Genomic DNA, 27907 nt, shown 5'->3' with positions numbered 1-27907 from the left:
TCCTGACAGAGTTTCTGAAGGATTTCTGCTACCCAGCAGTGTCCGAAGCATCACACTCTGCCCTCCTAGCGTGCGTGTATGTAGCACTAATGGAAAGCAGCTGCTGAGCTGAATTCTAGGATTTATTTATTTTTTAAATGCAACAGGAGGAAATGCCTTTCATACAGCCACACAGACTCAGTCTGTAATTGTGTGAAAAGCCAAAGGGATCAGAAGGGGGAAGGGCAAAATGAGACAAAAAACATTCATAAGCTACCCTTCCAAACTAGGTGGAAAAACAAACCGGAGTTAACAACACTGGAACGAGGAACACTAACGCCTCTTTATGTTGTATGGTGCAATATCTCAATCAGTTCATTCCCCTCTCTACAGTCATGAGACTCAGGCCCAGATCCTCAAAAGTATTGACGCACCTAACTTCCACTGATTTCAATGCTAGCCTTTCTACACTAAGATTGTGCCAGTTGCAACCGGATTAGCCAAACCTCCTGCATAATGATCTATAGCATGTTTTCTCCAAAACATTTAGCAGGAAAAAATATCCTGTCCACATAAGTCGGGAAAAGTATGGTGAAACCATATTATAAAGGACTGAAGCACATACAGTTAGGACCTCAGAGTGGACAGGATTTTAGCCAATATTATGGGACAGACAAATCCTTTCCTGTTGTAAAGCAGCATAGATTCAGTGACCTCAATAGAGCTATACTGTATTGATTTGCACCTTATTAGAAATCGGTCAAAACTTTTTCCCAACACAGCAATTCATCCTTTTTAAACCACCACCAGGAAACTTTTAGGAGACAGTTGGAATGAGGCGGCCCACTCCCAGATGTCTTGCTCTTCCACACTGAACATCCATTATTTTAAGATGGGAATCAACATCGTTATCCAGCAACTGCACTGGGAGACTCAAGTGCATTGTTGGCCTTATGTGACCTTTTCAAAGCTTCATGACCCTGAGAAATTTGGGAGTGGTTTGGAAAACATACATTTAAGATCCTTGAAGATGCTGCAGAACGCTGACTTCACCATTTGGAGAGTGGACACATCCAGAAAGCCTTGCTGCCCATGGAGATGTTGCAAGAGGTCAGCAATAGGAAATGTCAAGCCACTATCACTAAACAGCAGACATTCCTCATGCAAGCGGAGTCAAAATGCAAGAGACTCTGGCATCAGGACGAAACCAACACTGTGACTCTCTCTGTCACTCCACATGCTTAAAAACAAAACAAAAATTATTCAAAAATAGCTAGGCAATGGGCATGCTGGAACTGCTGTTTACTGTACTAAATACAATCCTTCCACCATTACCTGGTCCTCTCCACCCTAAACTGTTTAGCTCCACATCTTGCATCTCATCCTATGTTTAGACCTTAAACTCTTTCGGTCACAGATTGTCTTTTATACAATAGCTTAGTGGATAGAGCACTGGACCAGGACTCAGAAGACATGGGTGCTATTTCCATCTCCGCCACTGGATACTGGGTGAGCTGCATCACCCCGTGCCTCAATTTCTCCATTTGTAAAATGGGGATAATGATACCGCAAGCACTTTGAGATCAAAGGATGAAAAGCACTATGTAGGAGCTAGGTATTGTTGCTATAATTACAGTGCCTAGTACAATGGTCTTCCAGCCCCTGACTGGGGTTTCTTGCATTTTACCACAATACAAGTTATAAATGGAAACAGCAGTAACATTGCTGGTCTACATCCTTGCCGCAGCTACATGTCTGAGTCTCACATTTATCTTATTGAAAGGCACAATCTTATTGTAGGTAACAAAATCGAAAGGACGTGGCCCAAAAATGAGAGATTCTGGAGTCTTTTTAATAATGAGTTATACTTCATAAACGCTAACAATGGTGAGGAAAATGGACTAAAACAACAATGAATTGAATGCCAGTTTTAAGACATGTGATATTAAGGATGTGTCTAAACCTTTTTTTAGATCCTCTCCAAAACAGCCAATTACCCCTCAGTTGGCAGGTTACAAAGTAGCGGGGGGCGGGGGAAAACCACTTCACATAGATTGAATTTCCCTGGGCAAATTGGAATCCAAGAGGATTTAATACAGATATTTAGTGGCCCAGGAATTCAAAGTGCATGGAGGAAAGTAGATGCTGGCAGAAACTTTCAGAGGTTTAGCTGTGCCATAAGAATTCACTTTAGTAAAAACAGTCAATCCTCTTTAGGTTGTGAGAATGCAAATAATATGCAGGCTTAATAGTCTGCTCTTGGCAGTAAACTCGGGAAACCTCTCTTCATCTGCCGTCCCACAATCCAGCTGGTGGTAACATCTACTGCAAGTTCTCAATGTGGCCCATTTTCGTGATGTTTTCACTATGACAGGATTTTGGCAGGGGCCAGAGACCAGCCTCAGGAGGACAGAGACTCTGCAGCCCTCTAATGAATTTAAGCCTTTCCTGGGGAGAGAACTCCCCTCAGATTGGCTGCTTACCCCAACTGCCTTCCTCTTGGGGCTGACCAACCAATCAGAGCTGCTATTGGAAAAAGCTCTGTCCCACTCCCCTTCGCCTCCACAGCCTAAAGCCAGTCACACAGGAAAGAGCTAAAGAGCCCAGCGGCTCAGGGCGGTTCCCCTTCCCCATCCCCTCCTGGGGGCAACAGGCACTAGGGGACCCCAGCTTCTCCTCCCTCCCTCAGCAGTACCTGGCCTGGGAAGGAGCCGGGTGGGGAGTGAAGAGCTCCTGGAGCTGGCCCCCAGCCTGGAAGGGAGAGAAGGATTCTTACTGCAGTGCTCCCAGGCCTGGGAGAGTGGATAACCTCTGGAGGGGCAGAGGGGGTCAGAATTAATAGGATGGGGGCTCGGTGTGGGAACAGGAACTATTTGGTGATGGGAGGAGAAATCGAGCTCCTTCTGTGGGATCCAAAAATCACCTCACCCTGTAAATGGCAATGGGAGGATGGCCAGTGAGGAAGTTAAAGCAGGAATGCCACACTTCATACGCACAATGGGACGAGATCCTCAGCAGGGGTAAATCAATAGAACCATTGCTGATTTACACCAGCTGAGAATCCAGCCCCTTGTGTTTTGAAGGTGGAGAAGCACATGACACACTGGAAGAAAACAAGAGAGTCTGTAGATGGTGCATCAAAGAAAATGCAAAGCAAATATTGGGAGAAGGGGCTGAAGGGACCAACATAGAGAAGGAGGAGTTGGAGAAAATAAGAATGGAAAATAAATAGCATTAGAAAAAGAAGGGTTGGGGGAGGCAGAATTATTTAGGGTCTTTGGGGTCAGGCCATGAGCTGCACAGAAGGAATTAAGAAGGAGCAGAGCAAAGATACAATTTGTATTTTTTTAAAAAGCAAGAGGGATTCCACTGGCGGGTTATTCTTGTGACGATAGGGCTTTTAGTACCATTAATTAGGGCGTTATTTAAATACAAATCTAGTAAATTCCCATTGTTAAACAAACACTAGCTCTCAGCCTAGGGAAGGAGGACATGCACTTGATCTATGGGGTATTTTTAGAATTACTAAAAGAGCAGAGAGCTGTTTCTTATCACAGCCCTTTCTTTGATCATTCCTACTCTAAAATGTAAAACCTAAACCACAAAAACAGACCAACTCTTATCTGCAGGGAAACAGGAGAAAGTTGTCCAACTTGTTCATCCCAGTAAGAGTCAGAAACAGAAAGCCAGCTTTTTACCTTCAATTATTTTCCCCTTCTTGATCTACTGGGGGTGCACACAAGATTTAATCCAAACTGCTGATGTGAATGGAGGCAGGTATTTTTAATCATGGTGATTACTCAATGAGCTCTGGCTGCGTTTTCCTGCTGTTTGCCTTTCATACTCTTGCTAGTGTGAACAAGTCCCCGGAGCCTGACCTGGCCAATGTAAGCCTCACGGAATTAGCTCCAACTGGATTTAAACAAGCGTCTGAGGTCACACACATCCCTATGATGTCAAACACTTAGGCGATGTAGTAGCGATATGGACTAAACTTTGCTATAATGATGGCACATAGCCTGCCTGTCATGCCCTGCAAGTGGGTTGAAGTTAATTTTAAGATCAAGCTAGTCAAATGGTCTAGTGACTGATCAGTCATGTCAGCCATCCTTTTAGTCTTATCCACTAACTCAAAATCAATCAGACTGAAACAAAACGAGGAATAAGGCTGCATAAAATTTCCTTTGTGTTTTTTGCTTACAAGCAAAAAGACAACCATGTATTTTCATCCTGGGAGATCTGTTTCCTACCAATGAAAGAAAGTCAGTCTATACAGATGTCTATCTAGGTACATATATAGCCCTTGTCACCAGATAGATAGATAGATATAGATATAGATATAGACACACACTCTCTCTCTCTGGTACTCATACTGACTCAACTCAGAGGACTGCCACTCAGCACAGGCAGGCAAACTCCTTACATAGATTATAATGGCAGAATGGACTACCAGAATCATCTCATCTGAGTTTCTGCATAACTCAAGCCACAGAAATGCACCAAGTAATTCCTGTATCAAGCCCAGTAACTTGCTCAAGAAGATCACATCTTTTAGAAAGTCATTTAAAGGTGCAGTACACAGAAAAGAGAATTGTAACATCTTCCCTGTATTTCCACAGCTACACCCAATGCTATTTCTCTGTAGAGGTGTAGCCAATGAAGAATCCTGCTGGCAAATGCCCAAAGCTGAAGGCAGAAAAGGTGTTTGCTGAAACCCATAGTGACACCGCTTCATGACAATAACCAGGCCACTAACTGGAAGGATGCAATAGCTCACAAGACATCTCTATTCATCTATCAAGCAGCCCAGGGGACTCTAGTGGGGGTAGATAGGACCTGTAGGTGGAATGACAGCATCCCCTGTTCACGGATATCTTGAGTGTGATACAAAGACGTACCCACTTTCTGAATTTCACCTTGTTAACAAACATAACCACAAATCATAACCCTCAGACTTTTTTCCCTCAATGAGCTTGGCTGTTTCTAGGAATTTTTCCCTCCAGGATACCCACCTTTATGCTATACAAGCAACAGCATGAGAACCAACCAGGACACCCACCCACCACTCTCAGTTTCTCTCCAGCTCAAAGGAAGATATTTTAACCCTTTTTGTAACAAACAGAAGCAACCTTGTCTGGTTGCCAAAGTGAATCAGCAAAATAACTCCACATCCCAGTCAGGTTTCTAGCCACTGACATGTTGCTCCAGTTACATAGTTTGATGGTAAACAGAATTACACCAAAGGCAGCATGAGCATTTTCCTCAGAGCTACATATTTCTCAAAATACATCCCACTTGAATTTGAGTGACTGTGTGACTCAAGAACTCCACAGTTGGACAAGAGTCATACATTCGTTGTCTGGCAAACACATAGCTGGATATTTCTCAGAATGAATAAGCGTTAGTGAATTCTTTATGAATAAGAGTCAAAGAGTATGATTCACTTAATTATCACCAGACTTCTGGAGTTACAAGGCCAAGAGAAACAGCCCCAACAAAAACTGTAAGTTGGAGCACCCTCTTTGTTCTTTAACCAGTCATGCCAAAGCTAACTCATGGCTTGTCTATATACCAACATTATACTGCTTAAACCAGGAGTTCTCAAACTGGGGGTTGGAACCCCCTCAGGGGGTCGCAAGGTTATTACATGGGGGGCTGCGAGCTGTCAACCTCCACCCTAAACCTCGCTTTGCCTCCAGCATTTATAATAGTGTTAAATATATTAAAAAGTGTTTTTAATTTATAAGGAGGGTTGCACTCAGAAACTTGCTATGTGAAAGGTGTCACCAGTAAAAAAGTTTGAGAGCCACTGGCTTAAACTATACTGGCTCACCACACTAGAGGTTGTCGCAGTATAACTATTAGGTTAAAGAAAACCTCGTAACTAGCATAAAAGTTCTGTGTAGATCATGCCTCTGTTTTCTAATCTCTATCATTCTGGAAAAGCTGAAGTGCTGGTGCAGTCCTGATTACAAATATACTAAATCAGCAATCACTGCTTAGAGTTTGTAAATAGCAAAGGCAAAATCAGATAAAACTGTAAGTGACTGTATTTCTGCATGTTTCCACGCTGCTTAGCACAGTAAGGCCCTGGTCCAGGACTAGGTGCTACCCCAATAACAATGATTAATGAAAATAAAATGAGGAAGATAAGAGCTGGGAAGAGCCAACAGGCCTGCAATTAATTTGTTTCTAATATTTTATTTAGTAAAGCTCCTTGATTATTGTTTTACCAGGCTTGAAATGTGAACTGGAAGTGATTTGATTCAGGACTGAAAGGTTGTCCAATATCAGATAGAGCTTTGTGCGTCTTCTGCTTATCTATTTTCTTACAACACTACTTTGAGCACCAACTTTCAGAATTATAGCTTCCCCCATATTATGCCAGGGGGACTGTTTTTCCTTTTCCCCAGTGATAGATTCACTCTGGTATCAGAGAAAGCAGGGCGGCATTTGGCTGTAGATCTCACTATACCAATTCAGTTAAGTCCTGCCTTTGACGTGGAAATCGGACCTAATAAACGTTTTGCTGTAAGCAGCTGTAGCAAGGTTTCAACTTTTAAAGCCAAATCTAGACCATATTGGAGATTTTAAACTCTTGGGGGCTCTATGTATGACAAGGAAATTACCGGCAAATCTCTCCAGATGGTTGGAGGGTTACAAAGCCAGATACTTTAGTTTTGTCTACACTGCAACTAGAGGTGTGCTTGCAGCTCAGGAAGGTTTACCCATGATAGCTTTAATCTAGCTCACACAGCTAAAAATAGCAGTGAAGAGTGGCGGTATGGACCCTGGCATAGGTTAGACAGTCCACTTGGAGCCTTGAATATGTACTCACATTGCTAATCCATGCCACATCATCTTCACTGCTATTTTTAGCTGTGCTAGATAGATTAAAGCTAGCAGGGGTACACCTACTCAAGATGTAAGCACACCTCCAACTGTAGTATAGATACACCCTTTGAGCAATTCAAGTTCCCCTCTATGAACATGACACAATGGAAAACTATGATTAAATATTTTCACTTTAGTTTTCTAAAATAACAAACACAGAATTCACAGTAAAATGCTAGAAAGGATGCCACGGAACAGGGAATCACCTTCACATCTTTTGGGATTATGTCTACCTGAAAGGGTTCTGTTTGATTAAAAAAAATGGGGAAAGAATTTTCAGTTGTGTGTCCCCCAAATTCCCATTAATTTGCCGCTAGGAAAATGTCCTTATTTGCTGAAATGGAACAACGACAAATACCCATTTAGAAGTTTTGTGACTGCAGCCAATAAATATATCTGCAAAAACAAATACCATCCACAGAAATGAGGGATAACAGAATAAAAATTAGGAGAGATGGAGTGACTCACTACCTGCATTAGATTAACAACTGAACTTTCTATGGTAGTATGATCCAAATGGGATGAAATGACTAAAAGTAAATCAATGATCTAATTTTTTTTTAAATGGTATGTTTTGTACCAACTGCAGCTAATCATCTACAGTGCCACAACTCTGCCATTTCCCTTACAGCTACATTTGCTAAAATAAGAACATAAGAATGGCCATATCAGGTCAGACCAACAGTCCATCTAACCTAGTATCCTGTCTTCTTACAGTGGCCAGTGCACCCATTCAGAGGGAATGAACAAAACAGGGCAATTATCAAGTGATCCCTCCTGGTCGCCCAGTCCCAGCTTCTGGCAGTCAGAGGTTTAGGAACACCCAAGATGTATCCCCTGACCATCTTGACTAATAGACATTGATGGACCTGTCCTCCATGAACTTGCCTAACTCTTTTTTTAATCCAGTTATACTTTTGGCCTTCACAACATCCCCTGGTAATGATTCCACAGATGGACTGTGCATTGTGTGAAGAAATACTTCCTTACGTTTGTTTTAAACGTGCTGCCTATTAATGACATTGGGTGATCCCTGGTACTTGTGCAAAATGAAGAGGGTAAATAACACGTCCTTAGTTGCTTTCTCCACACCAGTCATGATTTATAGACCTCTATCATATCGTCCCTCAGTCTTCTCTTCGTAAAATGGCCAGTCCCAGTCTTTTTAAACTCTCCTCATATGAAAGGTGTTCCACACCACTAAGAATTTTGTTGCCCTTCTCTGTACTTTTTCCAATTCTAATACACCATTTTTGAGATGGGGGAACTAGAACTGCACGCAGTATTTAAGATGTGGGTGTGCCATGGATTTCTATAGTGGTATTATGATATTTACTTTCTTATTATCTACCCCTTTCCTAATGGTTCCTAACGTTTTGTTAGCTTTTTTTGACTGTCCCTGCACACTGAGTGGATGTTTTCAGAGAACTATCCATGATGACTCCAAGATCTCTTTTTTAAGTGGTAACAGCTAATTTAGACCCCATCATCCTAAATGTATAGTTCGGATTATGTTTTCCCATGTGCATTACTTTGCATTTATTAACACTGAATTTCATCTGCCATTTCTTTTCCCAATCACCCAGTTTTGTGAGTACCTTTTGTAATTCTTTGCAGTCAGCTTTGGATTTAACCATCTTGAATAGTTTTGTATCATCTGCAAATTTTTCCACTTCACCATTTACTCCCTTTTCCAAATCCTTTATGAATATGTTGAACAGCACTGGTCCCAGTATGGCTCCTTGGGTGACACTGCTATTTATGTATCTCATTCTGAAAACTGAGCATTTATTCCTACCCTTTATTTCCTAACTTTTACCCAGTTACTGATCCAGGAAAGGACCTTCCCTCTTATCCCATGCACTCTCTTTTAATACTTACGTAAGACAACAGGGCCTGGTCCTGTAAACACTTATTCACAGAAATGAGCACTGTTCCTGGTAAACATCTCCAGTGGTACAATGCCCACTAGTAATTGTCTGCACAGTCAGGCTCATGATTTCTACTGTCAACAATTCTGTTTCATCTCAGTAACAATGTTTCTTTTTAGTGGGGTGAGTATATGCGGCCTGAATTTCTTTATACAGTTCCTCTTCCTAAAAGGCTTCTAGCTAATCATCCTCATTTAGCAGTCTCATTGTAGCAGGCCTGAGCCTTGTGCCATAAGGAATCACAACCCTGGGCCAAATGGGACTATGTTCTGTAAATCCCGGGTTGGGTACTGGTTCATATCTCTGGCCTTTGAGTTTTCAGTACTACTAAATATATAGTTTGTAATGCTAAACATGCTATAATTTAGTTACTTGAATAGTAACGTTCCCTGATGCTCAGTGCAAACTGCTAATTTTCAAAGACAAATATAGTGTGTTAGAAGTGACTTGAAATACTTGGCTGAAAGTTCCACATGCCAGCTCAGAAAGTATTTCTATAATATACTACAATTAAGCACACTTAACTGGTCCACAGTTAATGTGGTCACTAAAGATTTCATGGTGCCTTCCAAGAGTACAAGAGTGTGGGTGTTAACCCCCATGTCCTGGCCCAAAATCCATTTTGGGCAAGCATATTTTGCCTTCCTCAATTCTCCTGCACTTTCAGTGGGCTACTGCAGCATTACTCTCAGGGTTCAAAATTGTCGCGAAGGGGTGTTTGTATTATTACCTGGATGCTGCCTTTGCAGAAGACAGCAGAGAAATTGATTAAGAGATTGCTCATAATGGTTTTTACAGTACTTTGAATCCTTTGGAGGAAAAGTATTTTAAAGATAACACAACTAGGATGAGAGCCAGTGAAATTTTTTATAATTTTTTTTTTATTTTGAGGGAATTTCATGTTATTTCATTTTATCTATTTTATCCATGGGGCTCTTGGGGGGCGGGGGGGATCAGGTCCTGCCTCTGGTGGGAGCAGGAAATTGCAGAGCAAGCCTGCCCTGCACTCACCTTGTGGTGGCAGGTCCTGTCCTGCAGGCCTGGGCCAGGCTCTCTGCTCCATGTGTTGCGACCTGGAGTATGGAGTTGCAGTGCTGCTCAGGTCTGGCCTACCTGGCCCTCCATCCTGATGGCCAAATCTGAGTCAGGGGTGCTGCACTCTTGTACTCCAGGTTGCAATGCCCAGTGTGGGGAACTGAGCCCAGCTCTCTGGAACAGGAGCAGCAGGAGCCACTGCTGCTGAGTAAAGTTTTTCGTTTTATTTTGTGTTATTTCAGATTTGTAAAAACCATAAGGCTCTAACTATGACATTTGGTAAAATTTGTTTCCAATTTGTGCTAGGGGTTGTGGCATGTTACTGCATCTCATTACCCATTCAAATTAATGTCAGAAAGACCATGCAAAGTTCATCAGAATATGTAGTTTAATTCCAGTAAAGAGTATTGCTGGGAACATTGATTGCAAAAGCCCCATTCTGTTCAGTCAGCTGGGCCTTTCTGAGGTTGCCACAGCTGTGCACTGACTCCCTGTGCACAGCTGGGGTCTCTTCAGCGAGATGCATACAACCAATCCTTTGGGCTTTTATGTTCAGTGTATGTGGAAATGTTGATGGGAAAGCACTACCTCAGTAAGGCATCCTAGTGGGAAGAGAATGAAGTGTGTGTGTGTGTGCGGGAAGGTGTAGTATATAGGAATTGGGTAGTATCCCTTTAAATAGTTTCTGAGCTCTCTGGTGGCACTCTGTGTTCCATGCCTCTGTGTGTGTATGTGTGTGTGTGTGTGTGTGTGTAAGTAAAAAACTAAGCTTTGCATATCGTGTATAGCTAGAGAACAGTTATTTGGACCCCACTGTGCCAATGTGGTTCCTTCATACTACATTTCCTGTGTAAAGAACAGGACTTGCTCAGTCCACACTCTAGATCCTCTCTCCATAGGGAACCCCTCCTCTCTCCCTTACATTTGCACGGAGTCCAAACCCACCAGCCAGCCCAACCCACTTATCCATTTCCCATCCACATCAGCACCTACTTCTGAGGAAACACTTCCTTAAAATGTTCCTCAGGAGTGGACTGTGGCATTCTGTTACTAGGAGCTACTTTTTGTAGTAGAAGAAGACACTACATAAATAACTGCAAAAATGATCTTTAAAGTATATTTTTAAAATAATGAATAAAATTAATGAGCCAGATTCTAACGATAGCAATAAGTCACTGCACTTCTCAACTACTGATGACAAGGCACTTCTTTGGTGCTTGAAAGCATGAGATTCTAACAGTGCTCCTCAGGCATAAACCAACAGCATAACACCACACACTGTGGGTGAAATCCTGGCCCTACAGAAGTCAGTGGCTACGCCACCATTGACTTCCATGGGGCAGGGATTTCACCCTTTGTTGTTGGAGTTCATGCTAATGTAACGCTGACAGATCCCAGTCATCGGCGGGCGGGCGGGACTGAACCTGGGACCTCTGGAGCTTAGTGCATGAGCCTCTACTGCATAAGCAAAATATGGCAGGTAGCTAAGGCTGTAGAGAAAACTCATTAATCTTTCTCTTAGTGGTCTCATTGGCACTCAATGGGACACAGCACCACACCCAGCAGGTGTGTGGGTTATACTAAAAAGAAACTCAGGGCCATGGAAAATGAGTCCAGGCACAAAGTTTTCATGGAGCCCGGTGAACCCAGGCATCTGGGTTTCACACAGGAATAATGGGAGCCAACTGTTCAGGATTGTCTTTATTTTAAAAAAAGTTCTCTGTCCTGCGGTGTAAAAAGACCCTCATGGCATAAAATATATTATGGTGAATATTTGCAATAAATGGCTGCTGTCTCCCCTTCCCCGATTGTCAAGAGTTTCCATTCCCTGACCCTGACCTTGGGCCCCAGCCATGCTGCTTTCCAGCAAGGTGCTGGCTGTTGGGCTTAATTGCCAGCTGCAATCACACTTTTCTGAACCAGTTTCACAGTTTATTTCTGGTGGGAAGCTGCACATTTTTACCTTTTGAACTCTCAGACTGCTGAATTCAGCAGAATGGGTGTTTTCCCTGCAAGCTCTAATTCTTGCTGGCCAGCTCTGCAGGGAGAATGAAGCTACTTGAGTTACATCAAGACTTTTAAGAGTGAGACAGGCTTTGGCAGCAAGGGTATTCTTTTACAAATTCTTTTGAGCCATAATGTATTAGCTGACCTAATACTTCATTGTTAGAACTGCTGCAAGCAATTGATTTTTACCAAGTAGGTCTCTTAGATTACTAAAATTTGCTTGGATTATGTGGCAGCCGGCCAGTCACAGTATCATGTGAGTGTGTAGTAAACCACAGTGACTCTGGGAGCGGTGCACACTCTTAGCTTTCTTTGCAAACATTAGTAATTAGTAATGCTGGGCATTGTTCAGCAGTAAATCCCCATCCAGATAAAGCTAATTACCTGACATTTCCTCTGGTTGTAGTTGAAAACTGCCATATCATATGGATATTCAGAAGGCGAAATCCTAACCCTGCTGAAGTCAAGTGTCAAAATTCCCATTGTCTAAGGGCTTCTCCGCATGGTGAGTTATGGCTTGGCATGCCAAGGTGTGAATCTGCAGCGCACCAGCTCGCACGCAGCAACATTCTGTATAGACACTGCTACAGGGCTGTGGGAGTGTCGACATGGGACATTACTGTGCAGCAGGTTTGCACCCTGGTTTCCTGCTCAGTAACTCAGAGTGCAGACCTGGCCTTAGTTACGGGAGCCTCTTGGGGACGCTCTAGGGGCTACAGTCCTGCTTTGAATAGCTGCAGTGCTGTGTACTGCAGCTCCCAAGTCATTCCTCTCCCCGCCTGCCCCTCTACACTATGTACTCCAGGACTTGCAAGGGGATCCTCAAGAGGCTCTCTACCACAGCGCCTGCCCCAGGAGAATCCTTCCAGATACAGATCCAGGCCTTTCAGGGCCCCTTTATGCTGCTCTGGCCCTTATCCCCAACATGAAGGTGTCAGAACAGGAGTGAGGAGTCCACCTGGAGTCTGTAAGATCAGGAGCAGGACCCCAAACAAAATTGATACTTTAGATCTATCCATGGCTTAATTCCAGTGAAGTAAACTTAGTTACGCCAGGAATGAATCTGGCCCATTGCCTTCCACAGTGCCTGGCTTGATTACTGCAGCAGTATCAATGTGAAGGTTTACATTTAGGGAAGCTGTTTGCCATGGCTCAGGAGTTACTTGCATGATAACAAATATTAAAGTTCCATACATCTTGTACATTGGCTTGCTTTACTCAAAGCAAACTCCTCTTGTCATGTACATTGACAAAACTGCAGAGCTCTATTTCACGTACATTTACAAATTTCCAAGACTGACACGTCATGTGAACTCAAAATGTTGGGGAAAAAGTTCCTAAGAGTCCCGTCATACAAGCACTGTGTGTCCTTGGGTTTGGCCTCAAAAACATAAGAGGCTTCTGACTCAATGTCAAGCTCATTACTATGGATTTCACACTGGCTTTTCAGATAAAGCATTCAGCAATAAAAGATTTTAACCTGCCACCATTTTCTTCCTCTCTCACTGTGCAACCTCATTACGGTATTATATGCACTCAATAAGATGATAACAAAGATAGTCTAACAGAATCCATTCAGGAATAGTCATGGCTCCAGGAGTCTTTATAATCAGGGCAACACATCAGCAATTCTAGCATGATTCAGTGAACAGGGCAATGCTCTGGGTCCCATGAGACCCCAGTTCTGTTCCCAGTTCTGCCCTCTTAGGCAAGACACTTACCTCTATCTCTGTTTCTGCATCCACTCTTCATCTAGCCTATTTAGCTTGTAAACTGTTCAAGGCAGGAACTGTCTGTGTCTCTCTGTGTTTGTACAATACGTCACACTATGGGATTCCAGGGCGCTATTGTGCTGAAAATAATGTGGAGAGGAGTGGTCTGCTGCAGTGGAATTAAACAAGAATCATCTCAATAGATCATTCCACCGCTAATGAGACGCCCTGATATCTCCAATTGTGTTTTTTTATGAATTTGTCTGTGTCAGCATGATTCAAAAATCCTCTTATGATGAATGATAAAGAGACCTGGAGAAGATAAGATATTGGTTCATCTGGTTCCAGCTAGGCCACACAGGCAACACAGCTTTAGAGTGGTTCCAGAAAGTTACCTTTAATTAGCTCTTCTCCCAGCTGGAGGTAACAAGATAGCAGAATTCTGAATACATAATGGTCATTCTTCATCGTAGATACTCTCACAGCATTTTACCATCCCAACAGATATACATACACACGTACTGGTGCATTCAGTCTAACTACTGGGGAAGGAAGTGCAGTAATTGTGCAAGTCACTGCACTGGGACAGATGTAAATAAGCACAGAACTGGAGGTAGAGCAGTAAAGACTATAGACTATTCCAGTCTTAATCTACACAGAGATTAACTATTCCACAATTGCTATTCCAGCATAACTCCCCGTGTAGACATTCTGTTCCAGAAGAGAGTGACATTTATTCTGGAGTAGAGTGTCTGCACTGGGGACACATGGAAAGCGATATATATTGTTCCTAACAGCAATAGCTATTCTGCTCCATTGCCCCATGTAGACAAGCCCTTAAGGTCAAATTCCTAACAAACCACATAAAAACTTAATCTTGTGCTCCAAACTGTATCACAATGGGGTTTTGTAAATACTAGTTTTAATTGGCAATAGCTAAGATCAAAGTAGAATATGAACATCAAAAGTGAAGGTCGCAAAGTGCTAATAATTGCACTAATCCACCCAGGAACTGATCACAAGACTAAGATGACAGCTCATGAAATGGAGTCAAAACATAAACCCAGTGCAGCACCCAAAATAAAGGAAGTCAGGATTTTTTAAGGAAACAAATGCAAACCGTCTGTTACTGCACATTACAAAGATAGAGATTCAATGGGAAACATACAGACGTAATCAAAATCTATTTCACTGAAGCCTCATCTGGCTACAGGATCCATTTTTGCCTCAGCCACACCAGATGCTGAATGATTCCTAAGAAAAACATTTGAGCAGAAATGAAACAAATATCACTGGCTCTCCTAAGTATGGGGCGTAGTGTTTTAATAATGGAAGTAAACAATTATATTAGCCATGAAAAATCAGATTTTCTTGGCTTCTTAACTGAAGACAACATGAGGTGGCTTTCTCACAAATGCAAGTGGAAACATCTATCTCCTCACCAACTCTCCCTCTTGGCTTATTTTGTTAGCTATGGACACATTCTCTCTCTTTGTGTGGGTATTACTTTCTCTTCTAAATATTTAAAACCTTTTTATAGATTGTGGCTGAGATATTCAGAGGCACCTAAGGGAGTTAAAATCCAATGGAAACCCTCGCTGAAATACAATGGAGTTGGGTGCCCTTTGAATTTCTGAGTCTCCATCAAAGGAATCAGTGCAACAGGCTCCTGGACTGTAGTATATAATCTGGGGGGAACAGAGGGTGAAATCCTGGCCTCATTGAAGTCAATTGGAGGTTACCCATTAGTAGGATTTCACTCACATATTTAACAGTGCTGCATGACAGAAGGATCATGAGTTCATATCTTAAGCTTCAAGATGTAACTGTTAGCCTTTTACTGCTATTTTCCTTCCAGTGTATCTTGTACTGTATTACAAGCATAGCGCCCTCTACAGTCTGCTCACTTAAAGTATCAGTCTCAGAACCACTGCTCAGCTTTTACAACAGAATATTTTGTTCCATTCCTTAGCAGGGAGAGTATCAGTGGAAAAACGAAGGTGTCTTCATAAATCTCTAAAGCACAAACATAATCATGCAGTGTTCAGTTTTATTCTCCCTTCACAGCTGACCCCACAGACCGTAACAGTGTAGAAACCAAAATTATATATTTTAAATAAAATTGAGGGCAATTGGACAATGGAGAGGAAGAATGAAAAACACTTTCAGCCTTTATGTTCAAAAGCTGTGCACACGAATTTCTAAAGTAGCATCTAATGCTATGACTCTAGCTGAATTAATACAGCTCTTTGAAACTAGTGTGCATTTTTCTGTTTCTCTTACTTTTTATTCATGATTGTACAACCAATTTAGGTAATCTGGAAGAAAGATTTTTCTTCTTCTTTCAGTGTAATTGGACAAAAATCTTTTTCAGGATAGTAAGTGTTTACAGCTACATTTAGTCCACTAAAGAAAAAATATTTCCAATTCTCATTAGTCTAATATAGCAGTCATAACGGCTATTCTGCACTTTGTTATTAAGAATGGCACTTCAGGTTGAGAGCATGGATATTTTATTCGGTGCTATATTTCTTATGCAGTATATCAGAGACATAATTTTAAAGTATCCACTAGAATCAACTAACTTTAGAAAAGGTAGAGGGGGAAGGGTTAGAACATCACTTACTTTTTACTTTTCAGGCAATTGTAGAATCCAGCCATGGTCCTTCAAGTGAGATATGCTTAATTCATACTCACATGTGGATGCCAGCACAAAGGTTCTGCAGCTTAGAATCCTGCTCCCCAAATGCCCACACACATACACAAGAAAGCCAGCACGCCGATGCAATTACTAGCCAGATAAAGTTCCTGATCTGAGGCCCACAGTCTCTGCTGAACTGGGTCCAAGGAGGGTTGTGCTTGTTCCATAAATGGTTATGAAATGTTAACTCCCCCTTTTCCTGTCTCTCTCCAACTTTTGGTAACCAGCATCCTAAGTGAAAAATACCATATGTTGTTTGACTCTGTCTCCCTACAGGGCTAATAAGGGACTGGGTTGTAATTAGGATGTGAAGAAGCCCTGAGGAGATAACAGTGGTTTTTATCAGAGAAAGGCAAACAGAAAACAGTGTCAAGAGCTTTGAAACAGCAATGATATTTAAAAAAAAGAAAGCCACTTTCCAGCAGTTAAGAAAGGATCCTTTCAGACATGCCATCTATGCTACAAAAACAGGCATTATGCTGCCTCAGTATAAAATATCTCTATTCCAACAAGCTGCTTTGTGCACTACCATGATGATGAAATCCCATGCAACTACTGTAAACTCACCCCAAAAGTTTACTTTTGCATATTAACAGAATTTGCTTGGAGTTTAAAGTATCTAATCAACCCATTAGAAAACGATTACCTGACAAATGTCCTTTTAAGACAGTCATATTTGTACTGGATCTCGCCACTACTACGCTATATTGTGCTAAAAAGAAACGTACCATTTATACTTACCACCACTAATATGGGGTGTTTGCGGAGTCACTAATCAACTGACACTACAAAGAGAGGTAATAAAAGTATTAATATTCTCATTTTCCCCAGTATTCAAACTGGGAAGCTGAAATGCAGAGGTTAAGCGACTTGCCCAAACTCAGACACAGCTGGAATATAGAACTCCAGAGTTCACTATTTCCAGTCCTGTGCTCAGACTAAATCTCTCTGTCTCTAAAACTTTCAGAAGTTTTTTGATTACGAAAGTCACTGTATAGATGCAAAATGCAGTACTAACTGTGATCATGTGATCCAGAAAGATGTCTCGCTTTCTGTCCCATCTGCATTATATTAGAGCAGGGGTAGACAACCTATGGCATGGGTGCCAAAGGCGGCACTCAAGCTGATTTTCAGTGGCACTCACACTGCCTGGGTCCTGCCCACCAGTCCAGAGGGGTCTGCATTTTACTTTAATTTAAGTGATGCTTCTTAAACATTTTAAAAACCTTATTTACTTTACATACAACAATAGTTTAGTTATATAGTGTAGACTTATAGAAAGAGACCTTCTACAAACATTAAAATGTATTAGTGGCACACAAAACCTTAAATTAGAGTGAATAAATGAAGACTCGGCACATCACCTCTGAAAGGTTGCCGACTCCTGTATTAGAGAGACCTGTTTTATTGGGTTCCAAGTTTCTATCTTTCTGCAAGGCTAACTGTAGAACAGTAATGCCCAAAACGGTCTAAATGGATTCTGTTAGATCTGTCAGCAGCCTTAGGTACCGCTGACCATGAGATTCAATTGCAGACACTAGCAGGGTGAATTAAGCTGCTCTTGCGTGGCTCTATTCCTGTCTTTCTGAGAGAACCCAAAAGGTAGCTGTGGACAATTGCTCCTCTGCTCTGGGGCCCACAGGGATCCATACTACCACCTCTTTTGCTCCACGTGGTTGCTAGGGTGGTTACATAGGCTGCAGCATGCTGACAACATTCAGTTCGATGTCTCCATCATACCTGACCCAGCCAGAGCAATTAATTTAACTATCCAGTGCTTGGATTAATTTGGGATTTGGATGAGAGCTGGCTGGCTGTTATTCAGTCCTGGCAAGACTCAGATGTTGTTGGGCTATGAGAAGCAAGTGGAAGAATGGGCAAAAGTTATATCCCTACCCCTCACTAAAGGAGCGTGTCCGCCATTAGTAAGACAGGGCCACAGCTGGAGCGTGCCAATGGGTCTTGGGCTTGTCATGGAGTCCAGGTGGTGGTTGTGGCAACCGCCACTTTCCCCGCCATCCGTGCATGGCAAAACAAGTGCGACCATCTCTTCCAATGTGGGCCTTGCCTTGATTACCCATATCTTTGTCACCTCACATATAGACTGGTATATCGTGATCTATACAGAAGTATACCTTGGGACCACTGAGAACCTGCAGTTGGTGCAGAATGCAGCAGCCTGCTTAATAGGTGGAGAATAGGTAGAGTTGTGTATTGGAAACACATTAGGCCAGTGCTACATGATCTGCACTGGCTCCCAATAAGCTTCCAGCTGGAATTCAGATAGTTGGTTTTTAGCTATAAAGCTCTACACTGTGACTGTCTGAGACCTGGATGCTTGAGAGACACTTCTGTCCCAGCTTCCATACTGATGCAGTGGAGATCAGCAGGACTGCTCAAGCTGGAGCTCTATCAGTATAAATGACGGCCTTCTCTCTGATTGGTCCTCAGTTTTGGAACATGTTCCCTCCATCACTTCCCCACATTTGTTAACTTTTCAGGCACAACTCAAAGCCTGTCTTTTTCTCTCTTCCCCGGTGCTTCTGAGGAGGAGGGGGCTGAGGTAGATATATTCATGAGCAGTCCTTTATTTATGTCGTGATTTTAATTTCTGGGATAGATACCTTGAGCAGAGGAAAGGCCCTAGAGTGTCCATGTTAGAAACCTGAAGATATAAATAAACAAATTGCAATCTACCAAGTCCTAAAACATAGCCAAGGGTCATCCTCCTCCTTCACTCTAGGAGGAAGACAAAGTTTAGTAATGACTACCTTTTATTGCCAGAGAACTCAAACAACAAGCAGTTTCATCCATCAGGGATGAGACAGATTCAAGCAGATAAATGCATACAGCTACCCTATTTCTTACATTAAATAGTATTTAGATTTATATGCAAATTAGGCAGGTCTCTCAGAGTCTTGAAAAGTTGCTAATATTCCCTCCATTTGCTAAGATTGGGTGCACCCAGATGTTGATGAAAGAGCAGGTGAAGAGAGATCAAAGGGCAAGTATAGCCTAAGCATATCACCTCCTAAAATTCCCATGCTTGGGGAATCTCAGCAGCCAGCCACAGAACAAAGGAGAAAGTCTGGATCGGTTAAAGTCAATGGGAGTTTTGTCATTCATTTCAGCAGAGCTAGGACTTCAACCTCAAAAGAATGGACATAAAGGGTGTTGTTGTGGTGACTTATCACAAACATCAACCATGTGTGGGCTAAATTCCTCCCTGAGTTATACTTGCCCAATGCCAATGAAGTTAACAGGAGTGTTTCTGAGGGCAGAACTGGGTAACATATATGACAACCTTCACATGGTGCATATTTTTATTAGAAGAGCAATGTTGATGACTCTTGCAATTTTATCACAAATCTCACGATAGATGATGTTTTTCCTAAAGACCCAGGTCCTGGAATCATAGGATTAGGAGAGAATCTTTGTTTTGTCCTTTTAATTTATTACAATAAATTAGTAGCTCTCATGGTTGCACAGAAAAGATTTAAAATACAACTAAAGGTTCAAAAGCCAGAAAGCAAATAAAGAACGGCACATCTATTTTTTTCCTCACTTGTGATTTTTAGAGGACTGATTTGTGGTGTTTGCTTGAGGGTAGCAGTGCTGTAAGACAGGATTCCCCTAAGCATTTTCCTTGAGAATAGTGCCAGGCAAGAATAGATCTAGAATGGACCAGTCTCTTTGGAAAGGGTAAACACTGAAGTGGAGAGAAGCAAAATTTATTTTGACACTGGGAGACAAGGGGACGGACACACCCTCAAATTTAAGACAGCTGACAAATATATCCAGGTTGGAAGTCCATTAGGATAGGGGCCATGGGCCCAATATCCCACTCTGTCAAGTATCAGAGGGGTAGCCGTGTTAGTCTGGATCTGTGAAAGCAGCAGAGAATCCTGTGGCACCTTATAGACTAACAGACGTATTAATCTATAAGGTGCCACAGGACTCTTTGCTGCTTTTACAGATCCCACTCTGTTACACCAGTTTAATGATGGTGCAACTCCATTGAATGGATTTAGGAATCAAACCCCATATCTTCATTCTCTGTAAAGCACCATGCACCATGTAAAGGGTATATATGCATGTATCCCATGACCGACTCGATCACAGGGGCATAGTTTCCTGGTGGTGCCCATTTCTTCTCCGGGACAAAGGCATTGTATACAAATGTTAAATAACAATAATAATAAACGAACATACATCACTATAGGAACCGAATCATAAAATCACACACACACATAAAATCCATTTACGAGAACAGGGAAAGATGCTACCTACAGCAGAATTCAGTATTATTCATAACAGAATTGAAAATCAAACCCAAGCTCAGCAGATGGAAGCTTCCAGTCATTGGGAGGATGCTAAGAAGCAGAATGTACACACACACACACACACTCTACCACTTACATTTGTAACCTAATGAGTTCTATTGTACTGAATTAGTGCATTTGTCAAGATGACTCCATGTTGAACTCCTACTTCAAACAAACAAGAGTTGGCTAGAAACAGAGAGTCTCCACCCAGCATAGAAAGTCAACTGAAAGAACGCTGAAATCTAAACTCCGGCTATTGAGTAGCAACCACCCAAAAAGGAATTCCCAGAGATTACTATGAAACTTTATGATTCGTTTACCCTATGAAGCCTTGGAAGTAGGATCTGGTCCGAAATCTGTCTGGCATTCAGTTCTGGAGAGGCTGCCAACTGCAATATTTATAAGAAGAAAAGAAGGAAACTCCATCAGAAATTTGAATTGCAGTTCAAAAAAAAAGTGACAAAACACAGCAGCAGGGCCCAACTCTGCTCCTAGTGATCTCAACAGCAAAAGCCCATTCATTTAGTAGGTACAGAATTGGGCTGATAATCCTCAGTGGATCAGACTCTTTGTTAATGTGAAGTACATTCCCTCTCACGTTTTCTCCCAAGATGTGAGCTTTTCCCTCAGGAAAATATGTTTCTATACTTCTGTTGTTGCCCTGAAGTTACTTATTTTAATACAAAAATCTGCATTTGCTGGTTTTTATTTAGGCAAAATATAGTCCAGTTTCCAAAAGGTGACATTTTATACTCATATATGGATCAATGTTGTAAAACCCTATTCTTTTTAAACAGTACTCACTACTTACTGCTATTATTCGTTATCATTTGTACTGAGTAGCACCTAGAGACCCCCATATTAAGTTTTTCAGCAGTTGATATGAAAGCACTTTACAAATACTGGTAAACATAATCATTCCTATTCTAAAATGGGGAAACTGAGGCACAGAGAGGTTAAGTTACTTGCCGAAGGCCACATGGCAAGGCAGTGGGAGAGCTGAGGTTAGACCACTTGACTTATTGTTGGGTACCCTACCAATGGATCACTCACCCTCCAGTAATTAAACAAGTCTTAATACACATCTGGGGGACACACAAAATCTCAGCACTTGGCCACATGAGAGCACTGTACTAGCCAAACGACAGCAGCATGCAGATCTTTGCAGTGCTGACAGGGTCTATGAAAGCTGGCGGGGCAGTGGGGAGGTACCCAGTTTTAGGATTAAGACTCAAATCTGCATTTCCCCAAGGTTTGGGGGTTGGGTTTAGCTGCAGTGTTCCAGCGCAGGTTCATTCGAACTCCACTCGACTCTGAACTACCTTGGCTTTGCTGACTCAAGTATAACCCTTCCCCTCCCATCATCTCAAGGTAGTTCGCGTGCACTGTGTTTAATTAAAGTAACAACTGACATGGCTCACATTCACTGCTGCTGCTCCTCTCTGGCCTGACACCAAAGCATCACTCTGAGCCGGTGCTGAGCTGAGACAGTCACTGGGCGCCCACATCTATCAGTGCATTGTTTCCCTGCATGTGAAAGCAGAGCAAGGATTCCAAGTGGCAAGTTGCTGTGTCACAGCTCATTTAAAGAAAGGTGTTACTTCAGCACGGGGGAGCATCATTGGGGAATCAAAGGTAAAGTTTACTCAGGAATTTCTTAACTTCTGCACTAACCCACAGGGAATGAGGCATGTCCAGGCAGAGCCCAGTTACTCACCAGGCCATCTTTCTCATCTGGGATTATAGAGAAATGTTTTGTATTAAAAAATAACGTCTGAAATCAGAGATTTTTTCCAAACATCTGTACACATCAGTGTATACACAGCAGAAGCCTCTTAGAAGTCAGAGATCACACAGCAATAGGAAATGCAGTAGGGGAACCCAAAAAGAGCTAGACGCACTGGCATAGTTCCACAGTCAACTCCCACCCAGTGCATCCGCCTAAACTCTACAGCAGAGGTGTTAGAAGCTGCAAATACAGCCAAGAATCAGAAATATGTTTCACATCCAACTTAAGTACTGCAGTTTTAGCAGCGCCCGGGCAACCCAGTCTCTGTTGAACCAAGATTTAAAAAAAAAAAAATCCTTCACATAGTTAGAACTTTAAAAAAAAATGTTTCACAAGAAGATACCATATTCCAAACACAGCTGGGCCACAACCATGTTTCATACACATTTTAAACATTGGGTTTTTTGGGGTTTTTTTTAGGGGGAGGGAGTGGGCTTCCTGGTACAGAGGGCCAAAATGTCACGTGAATTTTACATTGAGCAATTCTGGGGGAGGAACAGAAATCTTATAACAAACCAGCATTCATCCTTGGGGCTTAACATTTCTGCTTTTAAGTATATTTTAGGATCTCTGGAATGGCTTCTCATTAAAAGGGCAGACTTTTGGTCTCTCTCATTTTTAGCCTTAACCTCTCTTCTGCCAAGATCTGTGCAGGGTTTGATTGCTATAGGTACCTATACAGTCCTTGGGGTGAACATTCTTTACTACTTAGTTCTCTCTCCCCTCTTGCATTTCCAATCCCCGCGCCCCCCGGGGTCAAGAAAAATAAAGAAATCATATTGTGACTTTTTTTCTTTGTTAAGTTTTTCTGTTTTAAGAATACAGCAGCAAAAATATTAGCATCAATATAAATGAAAACTATATGCATTTCTAATGTCTGCATCACCATAATATCTGAGCACTAAATAACATTTCACACTTCTATCGCACCTTCCAGCTAAGGATCTCAAAGTGCTTTATAAACTTCAGATAATTTAGCTCTATACCATCACTTTTTAGAGATCTGCAAAATGAGGCACAATGGCTTGGTTTTCAAAGGTGTTGAACATCTGCTGTTTCCATCAACTTTAACATCTCTGAAAAATCATAAGTGACTTGCCAATGCGGCATTTATGGAAGAGCAAGGTCTTTCTTGAATCCAAGTCCCCTAACTTCTCATCCTGTACCTTAACCACAAGGCAATCCAAACTCCATTAATTGAGTATTATCATATCTTCTACTCGCAGAAGGGAGATCCTCCTTACACTCAGGCAGGATTTCACCATGCTCTTGGTCTTACCAAAATATTTATTAAAATGTGACTTTCCAGTTGAGTTGCATATAGAATATCCGTTCCAATATAATGTAATAAAACTTGTGCAAAAACCTAAATCTAACCTTGGAAATCGCTTTTTCCATAAATCATGCCACTGTTCTCTTTGCATTTGCAGCCTGGATTGTTTAGCTGTATGGTCACATAAACAGAACTCAGGAAACATCTTCTTGAAGTAGGAACAGATCCAACAATGAGATTCCCTTGCTGCCAAAGGAGCTTGGCTTAGGAGTTTTCAGTGAAAGCCCTTCATTACTACAGAGATGGCTGAGTAGGCATTACTTTTACAGAGCTTTAAAGAAACAGGGTTGGAATAAGGTACAATGTTCTAGGGAAAATAAACAAGAACAAACAAGTGGCGATAAGAGGATTTCTGCCTTTCATAGTTTACACACTAAGACATTCATCTGTGCTTAATTTTAGGAAAAAAAACAATCAAATCCTGTCCCTGAAAATACAGAACTGAGTCTCTTAGATTGTGTATCTGTATCAGCTCTTTATTCATGTATATGAGCCTGGGGGATTTTTTAGGCTACTTACTTCGGAGTCTGTTGATCTAATTGCATTACTTTTTACTATCTGTGCAAGATGTCTTTTCAGTTACTCCCCTGTTGCAGGAGTCTGTGTAAGACAAGCTCCTTCAATACCAAGGATATTTAAAAAAAAAAAAGAAAAAGGGAAAATATTATTTGATGCCAGGAGTTGATATTTCCAAGCATGAGTCATCTCCTATGGCTGGCTACAGAACATACCATAGAATACACTACTTCCATCAAGGAATTTGAGATAAAGTTCAGTATGTCCTATCCAGGTTATCATTGATTGTTAAAATATATTAGAGAACATACTGAATCTATCCTGTGTCTTCTGGGTCTCCTCAATGCATGAGCAGTCAGACATGAACTCTTCCTGGAGCATTCGGAGTTAAAGGTCATGCCATGTGTCATTCAACAAGTAATTTCCCTTAGATTTGCAACCCGATCAGACACATAGCTTTGGATCTCGGTGTCACACTGCATTAATCTCCATACAATATATGTGTGTGTGTGCGCTGTATATAGTAGATTCATTAGGATTTTATTAATTTACAAGGATAAAGTATGTAATATTCATTCATGTATAAAAATATGATTTATTTCTGGGGAAAATACTAAGGTCCTAGTATGAGGAAATGCTATTTTTTCACACAAGATTTTAAGTCCAAAAATGCAATATTTTAATGGGTCATGATGAAAAGTGAATTACTTTTTGAGACAGTATAAGAGACTGGTATTTCCTGTAAAAATACTAGCACGGTCACTATTTTATACATTAGGAAACTATGGTTCTTTTGTTTAAAGATATGTAAGGCAGAATCTGAACAAAGCAGCTTTATTTCTACACCTATAACACTCATTTAAGAAAATATGTTAAAAAAACCACTAAGCCCTCGTCTACACTGCGGAGGGGGGGAGGGAGACATCGATCTAAGTTATGCAGCTTCAGCTACGTGAATAATGTGGCTGAAGTCGATGTACATAGATCGACTTACAGTGGTGTCTTCACTGTGGTGAGTCGACTGCTGCCGCTCCCCCACTGACTCTGCTGGCACCTCTCACAGCACTGGAGTACAGAAGTCGATGGGAGAGCACTTGGGGATCAATTTATCACGTCTAGTGTAGACACGATAAATTGATCACTGCCCGCCGACCCAGCGGGTAGTGTAGACATACCCTTAGTTGTAACAACATGACTCACTTTCCTTGATGTTCAGTCAAACACAATTTAAGCTCATCTGCAAGAAAATGTGAGAACTCAATAGGTTGGTGGCATGGTCCAAATGCCTCTACCTGAGTGCTTTAGTGTAGATGTTTACTACAGCAACGGGAAGGGTTCTCCTGTCATCATAGGTAATTCACCTCTCTGAGAGATGGTAGCTACATCGATGGAAGAATTCTTCCGCTGACCTATTGCTGTCTACACTGAGGGTTAACCTGGCTCCACTCTGTTGGTAAGGGTGTGAATAAGGTAAGTTTTCTATGTACCCCTTTCTTCTCCATTCCACTTCTAGGGGCAGATCCAATGCCCACTGGGAGTTGGATCAGGCCCTTAATGCTGCTAATGCTTGTGCAAGTTTTAGGAATACTATAAAAGGCCATCTGAAGCTTGATGGGCATGCTTCTCTCACAGTAGTTTCTGACCAATATAGCCCCTTTGACTTCAGTGGAATTACTCTTGATTTGCACCAGTCTGAGTAACAGGACAATCCCCGTCACCGCTCATGTGTCTGGAATTTCCTTATAACCACCAACACCCTGGATATTAACTGGACTGAAGAAAAAAACAAATTCAAAGGTGAAAGTCATGTCTCAAGTAACGCCTCACTGGCCATTGATTTAAGCCATAATACAGGAAGGCAGGGAAGTGCAGTTCTGGGGAAAGGCTGTCGAACTCTAGTGCCTGCAAACACAAGACTGAATATAAAGTAAGCATTGACCTCCTCAGAAGAGCAATAAACTCCCAGAAAGTCTACTCTGTCAGGCTTTATTGCTGCGAGAAAAGGAAGCAAACAGAGAAATAAAAATCAAACCTTTGCATCTACTTGAAATTGAAATCAAATTAGCTGATGTTGGTCAATATCTTGCTTTCTTTATTTCACTTCTTCGGGACATGCTCAGAGATGTAGCATTTGGCTCATATTATAAATTGCAAAATAAAGAAAGTGTACAGGGTAATAATAGTACCTAGCACTGATGCAGCATTTTATACCTTCTAAGTGTTTTAGAAGCATTTAATTTCCACAACCACCATGGGGTGTATATGGTTACCCCTCACCACTGTTATAGATGGGGAAACTGAGGAAAAGTAATTCAGTGACTTTCCCAACATCTGTTTGAGAAAGGGAATGGTAAGGAATTCCTGATTTCCAGCTCTGTGCTCAGACCACAGCTGTCTCTCACCCTCTCCTTCTGTTATGCCTACATCTATAAAAACAGTCAATCAGAAAGGTCTATGTACCACTGAGATGCTATAAAAATGAGCACTCTACGGATACCTAAGATAGAAAGATGTATGTCCATGGGCCAGATCTTCAGCTAGTGAAAGTGTGATAATTTGTTGAGTTGCTGCTCTGATGACCAGGAAATCACTGAGCAATATGCGATGTGGTAGCCCATATCATAAACAACAAGCTACCACAAGGCTCCGTACTTGCGTCAACCCTTTTTAATATTTACATAGGTGACATGGCTCCAACTAAATCCTGAAAATTTGGATATGCAGATGAACCTGCCACAGTCCAAGCATCAAACCTCCATGACCCTGAGAAAGCATTAACTGAGGACCTCCAAAAGATGGAACAATATTTCCAGACATGGAGGCTCAAACCAAACCCTGGAAAAACAATAGTAAGCACATTTCATCTTGATAATAAGAGTGCCAAAACCACACTGAAAGAGCTTTCTGTGCTAAAGATGTGCGACACAATTACACTCCAACATATCTCAGAGTGAAACTCGACTACACCCTCTCCTTCTATGATCATCTTGAGAAGGTAGCTGGAAAGATAAGAAAGCCAACACAATCCAGAAACTAGCAGGTACAACCTGGGGTGCATCAGAGTTGCGAACATCTACAATAGCACTTGTATATTCAGTAGCTGAATATTGTGCACCGGTATGGAGCAGATGCAGCCACACACAACTTGTGGATACCCAGATGAATACCGTGATGTGGTGCATCACGGGAACCCTTATGTTGACTCCAACACTATGGCTACCTGTCCTATACAACATCGCTCCCCCACCAATACGCCGAACTGCTGCAACATTCCACGAAGCTCAGCCAACCTGTGAAAACAGAGGTCTTCCTATTCACCAAGACCATGACAATGCATCCCCCACCTTCACCCCCAACATCGTACGTCCTGCAAGCCTTTCTGGGAACATTCATTTAGCTTCATGCAATCAGGCTATGAAGGAGGCTTGGAAAGCAGATTGAGCTAAACAAGACTTAAAAAATAAGCACCTTGTGCCAGATCTCACACAGAAGGTTTCTGGGTTTGACCTTCCATGGTCATCTTGGTCAACTCGGAACCAAATTCAAACCAACCCTGGTAGATGCAGATATCTAATGCACAAATGGAAAATCAAAGATTCCCCGGTATGCAAGTATGGTTCCCCATGACAGACCATTGAACATATCACTATTTACTGCCCAATTTATAAATATGAAGGAGGCATTT

General features: G+C 41.8%; 1 protein-coding gene across 9 annotated transcripts in view; it reads right to left on the bottom strand.

Annotated features, from left to right (window-relative positions):
- The window catches only part of KIAA1210 (KIAA1210 ortholog), an 88235-nt gene that overhangs the window by 48339 nt on the left and 11989 nt on the right, over positions 1-27907 (bottom strand). For 3 of the 9 annotated variants that reach the window (XM_032767079.2, XM_032767071.2, XM_075068854.1), the window contains exon 2: positions 20905-20973. The exons of 1 other annotated variant lie outside the window; for it this stretch is intronic. In XM_032767079.2, coding sequence (XP_032622970.1) covers positions 20905-20951 — 47 coding nt within the window. In that variant the 5' untranslated portion in view covers positions 20952-20973. Of the gene's footprint in view, positions 1-992; positions 1151-13567; positions 13637-16184; positions 16404-18956; positions 18997-20904; positions 20978-27907 lie in introns of those variants that run through there. 5 more of the 9 variants (XM_075068856.1, XM_075068848.1, XM_075068849.1 and 2 more) reach the window with 4 other exon arrangements.

The sequence above is a fragment of the Chelonoidis abingdonii genome, chromosome 8 (genome assembly GCF_003597395.2).
Source record: "Chelonoidis abingdonii isolate Lonesome George chromosome 8, CheloAbing_2.0, whole genome shotgun sequence".
Classification (NCBI taxonomy): Eukaryota; Metazoa; Chordata; order Testudines; family Testudinidae; genus Chelonoidis; species Chelonoidis abingdonii.
Note: the sequence above shows the minus strand (reverse complement) of the source record. Positions and strands in the feature narration are given on the sequence as shown.